This window comes from Acinonyx jubatus, chromosome B1, assembly GCF_027475565.1.
Source record: "Acinonyx jubatus isolate Ajub_Pintada_27869175 chromosome B1, VMU_Ajub_asm_v1.0, whole genome shotgun sequence".
Classification (NCBI taxonomy): Eukaryota; Metazoa; Chordata; class Mammalia; order Carnivora; family Felidae; genus Acinonyx; species Acinonyx jubatus.
In genome coordinates, this window is record NC_069382.1 from 108,772,642 (window position 1) to 108,783,170 (window position 10,529).

Sequence of the window (10,529 nt, forward strand, 5' to 3'; positions counted from 1 at the left end):
TATTCCTTCTAAATCTACTTTGATAAGGGTTTTTATCATGAATATGTTGGACTTTGTCAAATGCATTTCTGCTTCTATTGAAAAGACCACACAGTTTTTATCCTTTCTCTTATTGATGTGATATATCACATTGATTTGTGAATGCTGAACCACCCTTGTAACCCATGAATAAATCCCACTTAATCATGGTGAATAATTTTTTAAAATTTATTGTTGAATTCAGTTTTCTAGCATTTTTTAAAGGACTTTGTGTCTATGTTCATCAAGGAAATTGGCCCATAGTTCTCTTTTTTTTAGTGGTGTCTTTATCTGGTTTTACTATCAGGTTAATGTTGTCCTCATAGAATGAATCTGGAAGTTTTCCTTCCTCTTCTATATTTTGAACTAGTTGGGAGAACAGGGATTAACTCTTCTTTAAATGTTTGGTAGGGGGTGCCTGGGTGGCTCAGTGGGTTAAGCATTTGACTCTTGATTTTGGTTCAGGTTTGTGAGATCCAGCCCTGAGTTGCGCTCTGCACTGAGAGTGTGAAAACTGCTTGGGATTCTCTGCCTCTCTATCAAAAATAAACATTAAAAAAAAAGGTAGAATTCCCGTGTGAAGCCATCTCGTCCTGGGCTTTTGTTTGTTGGGAGGTTTTTTGTTTTTAATCACTGATTAATTTCTTTACTGGTAATCAGTCTGTTCAAATTTTCTATTTCTTCCCGCTTCAGTTTTGATAGGTTATACGTTTCTAGAAATTATCTATTTCTTCTAATTGTCCAATTTGTTGGCATATAATTTTTCACAATAGTCTCTTACAATAGTATTTCTGTGGTGTTTGTTAGGTGTTATATCCTCTCTCATTTGTGATTTTGAGTCCTTTCTCTTTTTTTCTTCATGAGTCTTGCTAGAGGTCTATCAATTTTGTTGATTCTTTTCAAACAGCTCCTGGTTTCACTGATCTGTTCTATTGTTTTGTTTAGCGTCCATATCATTTATTTCCTCTCGAATCTTTATTTCTTTCCTTGTGCTGGCTTTGTGTATTGTGTATTGTTCTTTTTCTAATTCCTTTAAGTGTAAGGTTGAGATTTTTCTTGCTTCTTGAGGTGAGCCTCTATTGCTATAACTTTCCTTCTTAGAACCACTTTTGTTGGGGTGCCTGGGTGGCTCAGTGAATTGATCGTCCAACTCTGGATTTTGGTTCAGGTCATGATCCCAGGATTGTGGGATCAAGACCCACGTTGGGCTCCACATTGAGTGTGGAGCTTGCTTGGGATTCTCTCTCTCCCCTGCACAAGCTCTCTCTTATATAAAAATATATAAAAATAAATATAAAATAAAAATATTATTATATTTTATATTTTATATAAAATTTATTTTATAAATAAATTTGCTTCACTCATTCACTGTTTAGTAGCATGTTATTTAGTAGCATGTTATTTAGTAGCATGTTATAAATTTTATTGCTTCACTCATTCACTGTTTAGTAGCATGTTATTTCACCTGTATGCATTTGTGGTCTTTCCAGATTTTTTTCTTGTGGTTGATTTCTAGCTTCATAGCATTGTGGTAACAAAAGATGCATTATATGAGGGTCACTGCCCTTTAAGAGGGGCCTGAGGAAACTAATAACTAGAAGGAGCATTATTGGTCTTTTGGTTCTTTCTCATTCATCCTCTGCAATCTGTATACAGCATGTGAAATTGCTGACCACCTTCTTCTTCAGTAACTGTTGCTACTTATGTATCTATGATATTGAATTTTCTAATTATAATTGAACCTCCCTGGGTTACTGAATGATAGACATAGCTTTGTAGTTAAAACACAAAAGTGAATAAAAACTTACCCATGTACCCAAGAGGTTTAGGGTCTAACAGGGTAGATGCACAGGTAAATTAACAACTGCCATGCTTTGAGAGGGATATGTTCAGATGAGGGGCATCAAAAATCAGCTGGAGGAGGGATCAGCCAGGCCCCAAGTAGTGAAAAAGAGCGTTTCAGAGAGTAGCAGTTACCAAAGGCAAGGGGGAATGAAAGAGCAAGATATATTTAAGAAACATACTCATTAATTCTGTCAACAGGTATTTAATGCCTGTATACCTTCTATCCAAGGCATAGAACTTGGAGCTAAACAGTCAATGGTCAGCAAAAACAGACATGGACTCCTTCCTTTACACTGAAAGCAGAAAACAGGTATTAACCAAATAATCACACTATTTCAGGTAAAATAAAAACCTGAAGAAGTGCTCAGAAGAAAAGGATGATGATTCCATGATGGTGTGAAGACTTATCCACTGAGGGTAGGAAGTGGTTTGGGAAGACTTCTTTGGGGAGAATCCTCGAGCTGGCGTCTAAAAGATGACTGAGTAGGAGCTACCTAAGTAAAAAGGGAAGAAATAGATGCAACGAAGTATATGACACAGATGAGTACCACCTCCCCCCAAAAGCCTTGAAGTAATAATGCAAAGCCTTGAAATCTACATTAAAGATCTCAATGTTTATCCTAAAAGTATGATAAGCCACTGAAGAATTTTAAGCGGTGTTTATTCACAGATTTGCGTTTATTGTTACTTTGACTCCAAAATATAGGAGCTACTGAAAAGGATCAGGAATAGATGTGGGTAGACCTGCTGGCAGTCTACCCACTCAGTTAACAAATATTTACTGGGTGCCTAATATGGGGCAAGCACTGTTTGTATACTGGATGTATAGGAATAAACAAATCAAAGTCCCTGAGTTCATGAAATTTATACTCTGTTAAAGGGGAACGAATACTAGACAGACAGAGTTTACAAAGTCATGAAGTGGTAAGTGCTATGAAGGAATAAAGTAGTGTCAGAAAATGATGAATTAGGAAGAGTGTTGTTTTACCACATGGTACTGAAAATCTAGGCAAGAAATGATGAAAGCTTGGACTAAGGTGGCAGTGGTGAAAGAAATAGGTGGGTTGAAAAACTAGGAGATACAAAAAAATCTGGTTTGGGGGACGGACTAAGAAATGTGAGATGATGGGGGAATAGTGTCATAGATGCTCCTAAGTTAGTGACTTTAAGGAAGGTACAGTAGAAGAATCTAATTCAATTTTTAAGGACTCCAACATTTAATGACAAAGGTGAAGAAAATGAACATTCAGGGGCACCTGGGTGGCTCAGTTAAGCGTCCAACTTTTGATTTCAGCTCAGGTCACAATCTCACAGTCGTGGCATTGAGCCCCACATTGGGCTCCACACTGAGTATGGATCCTGCTTAAGATTCTCTCTCTCTCTCTCTCTCTCTCTCTCTCTCTCTCTCTCTCTGCCCTTGTCTCCCACTAGTACTCTCTCTCTCTCTCTCTCTCTCTCAAAATACAGAAACATAGGAATAAACAAGAAAATGAACATTCATAGGATATAGGGAAGATAGATCAATTTAAATCCACTACCCAGGGAGGTAGATAGAAAATATGGTATGAAATTACAGGAGTTAAAGGAGGAGCAAACAGCATCAAATGCAGCTAAAAGGTGAAGTACAGCAAAGATTACTAATACCCACTGGATTATGATGGCTGTTTTCATGTTATGGGGCAGAAGGAGGCAACAAAGGCAGCAGTGGCAGGGAAAGTGAACATTTAGCTTGCCTTGAAGACTGAGTGAGAAGTGAGGAAATTGAGATACCAAGACTGGATAATTCTTTAGGTTGTTAAAGGGAAAGAACAGGAAATAGGGTAGTAGCTAGCCGGAGATGTAGGAGTCTAAGTAAGGTTTAGTGTTTCTTTCTCTTTGTTTTTCAGATTAATGAGACATAGGCTCAAAAAGGTATCAGCGAGAGGGTAGAGGTACAAATATCCAGAAGATAGAATGGTCTGTTCTAAGGCAGGGAGGCTGTATTAGTTGGAAAGATGTAAGGGCAATTCAGAAGGTATCATCTACAGAACATGACAACCCATATTTGTAGGGTGATTGAAAGGGAGGAGTTTAATATGATTCTTAGATTCATGGCTTTAAGTGACGATACAGTGTTTACCACTCACGAGGTAGAGCACAAGGTAAAAGAAATGATTGGGGGTTTAAAAAATAAAAAATAGAAAATTGAGGAAAGGGCTGTGAGAAGGGAAGAAAGATGAGCTCAGCTTTACAAACTGAATTTGAAGTTATGTTTCATATCCAAGTGGAAATACCCAGTGGGTAATTATGTATTTCAGAGCTAATACTGAGATGACTGGGCTCATTAGTATGCAGGTAATAGGTAAAGCCATGTGTTTTCATGCCATCACCAAGGAAAAGTACATTAAAGAAGAAAATATATTAAAAAAGAATAGAGTAAGGTTCAGAGCCCTGGGGAGTCTTTAAGGTAAAATACAGAATATTCAGGAAATTCATATCCATTTAAGTCTACTACCGTTCTCCTTCCTAACTCCTGAAATTTCAAAAGAAATGTCCTATACTTGTATATTTTTCTGACAAACATGCAGAAAACCAAACTGAATCTCTCAATGACACTACTGATTACTATTTTAGCGACATGTATTATGATAAAATATTCTCATTAGTATTCTCTATGGTCTTTTTTTTTAAATTAATCAATGTAAAACTGGTAGAATATGTGTTCAACTCTGTGAACGAGTGACGTTTTTGCCAAAGTTAGACAATTACCTAAAAGAAAAAGGATGAGAAAACATTGTTTTCTATATCTTACAAGTACATAAGTAATACTCCCTGGTTATTTATTCAACAAACATGAGACACTGAGAGTAGACAGAGATAAAGCATATCCTTGACCTTGAGGAACTCTCAACCCATATCACCTTTTATGCTAGAAGTCAGACAACTATGGTCAATGGGCCAAATCTGGCCCAGTGCCTGTTTCTGAAAAATGAAGTTTTATTAGAATACAGTCACATGCAATTTGTTTACATATTATCTATGTTTTTGTGCTAAAACCGCAATGCTGAGTAGTGGCAAAAAAGCTGCACCTATGGCCTGCAAAGCCTAAAATATTATTACCTGGACCTTTACAGAAAAAGCTCACCTTATAAAGCAGATTGAAGCCTAGAGAGAATATTATTTCCTCAGGGAGGTAACATTGTCTCAGGGGGCTGGGCAGGTTTCATAAAGACAGCAATACTTGGGGCACCTGGGGGGCTCAGTCGGTTAAGCGTCCGACTTCGACTCAGGTCACGATATCGCGGCCCGTGAGTTCGAGCCCCATGTCGGGCTCTGGGCTGATGACTCGGAGCCTGGAGCCTGCTTCCAATTCTGTCTCCCTCTCTCTCTGCCCCTCCCCCGTTCATGCTCTGTCTCTGTCTCTGTCTCAAAAATAAATAAACGTTAAAAAAAAAAAAGACAGTAATACTTAAGAATAAGTAAAAGCTCACCAAGAACAGGAAAAGAAGAAATATCACACACAAAGGCAAGGATGAGAGAACACTGTAATTTAAGAAAACAGCAATGCATATAGTCCATCTAGTATCTAGGAATTTGGGGATGTGGCAAGTGAAGAATGGCAGAGAATACTTTCATTGGTTTTCCCTGCCTATGCTGCCAAGGTCATGCATGCAGGAAGTAAAATCTACAATTTTAATGCATATTTTAAGAAAAATATAACTGGAAAACACAGTTAGGCTGGTAAAATAGATTAAAATTATCTTGTTGGGAGTTTAAATTTGATACTACTCTCAATGGAAGGTTATCATTTTTCAAAAAAAGTCAAGATATTAAGGCTTATGAATGAGTTGTTTTTTGAAATTAGATTTATTGTTTTCCTTTTTATATTATTCTCACTGATTTGTATTCTGATATTATCTTCTGAGTAAGAGAACAAATACTGAGATTACACTCTTTACGCAAATGCAGAGACTACATATAATCTTGAGCAGACGTTATGTTGCACATTTGAGTTGTTGCCATGCATCTCATTATCTCTCAGAGAAGGGGAAAAAGGCTGAGCAATTTAGCTGTAGGAAATAGGACACACAGGAAGTGGTTAAGTAAGGGCTTAGCATGACCAGTATGAATTTTAGAAAGCCTAACTCCAATGACAAAAAGGGAAGATGGACTGAAGTATGACAGATACATACAACAGGGAGAACCATCAAGAAGCCAGTGACCTGGCGATAAAAAAGACAAAGTTTAAGGCAAAGTACCAACAAAGGAAATGGATTCAATATGTATAAAGAAGAGACTGACTTAGCTGATGAGACAGAGGTAGAAGACTGTAAAGTTTAGTCTGTGGCTTGGAAAACTGTGAATGCAGCTGTTAAAGGAATTAATTCATAAAGCAGTGAAAGAAGAAACCTTGGGGGAAAGAAATTATACTATTTTAGATATTTCCTGCAATATTAGATATTTTAGATAGGTTGATTTGAGGAGACTTCACATATCCAAGTGTATCTGTTCACTTAGCAACTGAAAATACAGTGCTGAACCTTTGAAAAGAGGTCTGTTCAGAAGACATGAGATTTGGAAGTGTTGGTGGTTGGGAAATCATAGGAATGGATGAAATTTCTTCAGGGGTGGGTTTATGTGTAAAGAGAACTAAAAGCACGGAAAACAAGGAGAAAAATCCCATACTTAACAGGCAGAGTAAGAACAGCCAGCACAGAAGCAGGAAAATAAAAGTGATGTTGCAGAGGTCAAGTGCATAGTTTCAAGAACAGTTTATCATACAGAATAAAGAGTCAAGTTGTTAAGATATATGCATACATCACCTACAAAATAAAAAGCCGTGAGCTACTAGTGATTAAGAGTAAAGGCTCTGAATTCATAGGGACCTGGGCTAAATCCCAGTTTAGCTATCTTGAGTAAGATAAACTTGCCACACCTCAGTTCTCAATCTGTAATGTATGTAATAGTACTTACCTTTGTCACAAGACTGTGGTAAGGAATAAATGAGATAATGTAAAGTTATTAGAACAGAGCCTGCACACATAGGAAGTAATCAGATGTTGGCAGCTATTATTAAAATATTTTTTACCAGGAAAGGAAACAGCTGATCATTGTAAACTATTGCCTGAATTGAGGCAACTTTGTTGCTGAAGCCAAAAGGCCAACAAATATTAAATATAAAGGATACAAAACATGATCATACCTTTATATAAAACCACAGCACATTTTGGAGCACATGGGTGGCTCAGTGGCTTAAACATCTAACTGTTGATTTCAGCTCAGGTCATAATCTCATGGTTTGATTCATGAGTCTTAGCCCTGCATCAGACTCTATGGTGAGAGTGCAGAGCCTGCCTGGGATTCTCTCTCTCTGCCTCTCTGCCCCTCCCCTGCTTGTGCATGCACTCTCTCTCACTCTCTCTCAAAATAAATAAATACACTTTAAAAAATAGTTTTAAAAAAACCTATTGTACATCTTAACTGGAACCACTGTGCGGAAATATATGGCAAGATAAAAATGGTAATTAAAATATAACACAACAAAACATAACTGGATCTTCAGTTTGAGAAAGAAACTAACACTAAAAGTACATACAAAAAAGATTTCCAGTACTGCTCAAGAATTGACCAGCAGGTGGAGCCCTCTGGAATGTGTTGGTGGGCAAAACTTCCTACAGTGAAAAAGGGTGACTCATTAAGATGTCTAAATTTTATTCCTTAAAGATATTTTACTCCCTCTGCTTTAATCACCAAATAATTTTATTAGTAGCAATATTTATGACATATCTTAACGCTGATATTAATATTTTGACTAGTTGACAGATATCTTAGAATATAAAATACTAGAATTCCCTAATATTTTATAAACAAAATCAGTGGTATTCTGGTTTTGAAACTGGATAATGAATACTGAATGATCGGACTTTGAGATACCCTTGGGGAATCTATGAGGCTAAGGCCCTAGGTCATAAAGCATCCTTGTGATGTCCAGCTTAAAACAGTCTAAGAAAGCCCAGTTTTTTCCTACCTATGACAACTACAGTGACAAATATAAATTAAATCAAGTTTTTGTGATCACTCTCTAAATTTTTCATCTTCAGATGAACTATTAGTTAATTATCTAAACCTATACCAAAAAGAAAATCAGAATTACCAGGGGATTAAAAAAAAGCAACTAAAACGAGAGGCAAAGTGCAACTTTATTCTCTAAATAACAATTAGCTACATCCACTTGTCTCTGCATGCTTACTAGAAGCTTCTAAAACAATGTGAAAATTAATGTAAAACAATAAGTTATCAGTATATTCAAATAAGGGAACTGTCTTGTCCAAATCTACGTTTATGGATTGATAGAAAAAGTATTGATATCACCATTATATGGTTTTAGATGACAGTGTCCACACCCACAGAAGTTCATTCCTTCAATAGGACTTGCTTGTTCAAGGAGTTTTGCCCATAACAGAGGAAAACAGATCAAACCATTATGTTTTTATGGCATATCAACCAACAATTAACACACTGATTTCACTGATTTCCCCCATCCCCTTCCCTATGCTGCCAAGCTTAGGTGCTTGGGGAGTAAAATCTACAATTTTAATGCTACACTCTAAGGAAAACATAATTAGTTTGTAAAATCATAATGAAAGATCAAAACAAAAACTCCAGACACCACAGTGTAGTCCAAAATCAAATACAAATGATTTCTGCTTACCCAATTAGATCATAAGACCCTATTTCTACAATTAGACTTTAACACACCACAACACAAATACAAACAGAATATTAACAAAGCCAGAGATTTTGTGGCTTTCAGTCCTTACTCAAACCTAGTTAAGCATATTTAACTATATTGGTGCACTTGCACACAAAAATTAGGAGTACATTACAGGATTATGTCTGACATGATAAAAACAGCTGTCATGTTCCCTTCTGACAGTAATAGCCCTTAAGTCAGGGAAACCAAGATACTAAACTAGGCACAAAATCTTTAAATCCTAACCTTTCCATTCAGACTACTTAGTGCACAACCTTGGCTACTATGTATCAGTGAGGTGATGCAATGAACACAAAGAATATGCACCTGACGAACCAATGAGTGAATCATATATAAATAAGATCTCCATCGCCAAAAGATCCAAATTATAAATCATGTGGCTTCCCGTTCGTGTATTCAGAACACCCTATTACCTAATAATGTTGGTTCAATGAGACAGAGACTGAAAATTTAGCAATCTGTTCCATAAAGTGCAAAAAGTCTTATTCCTTACATAAAGCGTCTTGGTTCATATTTTCTATTCTAAGTTTGAATTTCTGGGAAACATTTAACAACAACAAAGCCAACTTCAAAGGAGTTTGTTCTAATTTTTTTCCAACACCGTAAGAAATAAAAACACAAAAATGGAATAATGAAATTCTAGTATTCCATGGATGGCGTGAGTAGAAAAACCTATGCATATGCCAGTTTTAATCAAGAGACGTGAGGTTCAGAAGGACTGTGATTTCCTCAGTATTCCAGAGTTCATAGGTAGCAATCAGGGTGTAGCATTCCTCTGGAAATAACCGAAAGAATTAATACGGAAAAGCCACACACTGCTCCTCTTGTTATCAGTACCAAGAATCCGAATGCCTATTGGGAACCCAGCAATTCGGCAAGTCTTTGTACATGTCAAAGAGTTACTCAATGTCTGGAACCTTATTTTACTACGTACAGCATCCAAATGACTTCTACTAACAATCCCTCTGAGATATCAACTTTCTGGAGCCAGATTCTCAGCGGCTCTGTCACAGCCAAAGGGAGGATCAAATACAGAGCTATTACCCTTGGCATCAGCCCAAACTCAACGTAGGGTGTGTCCGGGTTGTTGTGAAGCCTGTTCTACTGCCCATTCGTAGAGAGTACCCCATAGCTTCCCAGAGAAGACGCCTACCACGACTCCTTCCCCGCGTGACATCGCGCCTGCTGGGAGTCTTGCTGGAGGCGGCAAGAGCGACACCCGCCCCCTTCTCTAGCTTTTTCCCTGGGGGACACCTCTCGACCAGGGCCTCCACTACGACAGCCCGTTCGACGCCGGGCTGAGGGGCTCCCGGCCTACTTCAAGACATAGGGGGAGGGTGGAAACGGAGACAGTGAAGGGGGTTCCCCGCAAGGGGCAGAATGGGAGGAGCCAGTGGGAGCTCGGCCCTTCCCCCAGCGGGCTTACCCTCCACCGCCTCCTACACGTTGCAGCCGCCCCGCTTCCTTGCGGAGGATCCCGAAGCACTGCGTCCAGCAGCAGTTCCCCATCGCATGCCGCCCAGGCGCCGCCGCTCCTCCTCCTCCCGCTCAAAGCCCACACTCAGGCCCGGCAGCCGCATCCGCGCGGCACGAGCCGAATGAGGCTTCGGGGACCAAGGGCGGGCCGGCCGGCGCGCAACGGCGTGAGAGACTGGGACAGGCGCTCGGAACAAAGGCAGCGGTTACTCCAGCAGCCACCGAGTCGCTGCCGCTCGAGGGAAGAGTGCCGGGCTGCGCGATCTGGACTCCCTCGCTGTCCGCATGGCCCCTCGCTCGCCTCAGGACCTCAGCCTAGCACAAGTGACCGCCTCCAGCCGCTGGAGGAAGCCAGTCCCCGCGAGTCGCGCACCCAGACCCCGCCTTCCCGAGCACCCAGGCCAGCGCCTCGCCGCCGACGCTGCCACACCCCCGC

The 10,529-nt window shown here is 39.3% G+C and overlaps 1 protein-coding gene across 2 annotated transcripts in view; it reads right to left on the reverse strand.

The window, feature by feature from the left end:
- Positions 1 to 10,184, reverse strand: part of AP1AR (adaptor related protein complex 1 associated regulatory protein) — a 39,327-nt gene extending 29,143 nt beyond the window's left edge. For both annotated transcript variants that reach the window (XM_027062673.2, XM_027062669.2), the window contains exon 1: positions 10,044 to 10,184. In XM_027062673.2, coding sequence (XP_026918474.1) covers positions 10,044 to 10,126 — 83 coding nt within the window. In that variant the 5' untranslated portion in view covers positions 10,127 to 10,184. The remainder of the gene's footprint in view (positions 1 to 10,043) is intronic.
- Positions 10,185 to 10,529: the final 345 nt, after the last annotated feature.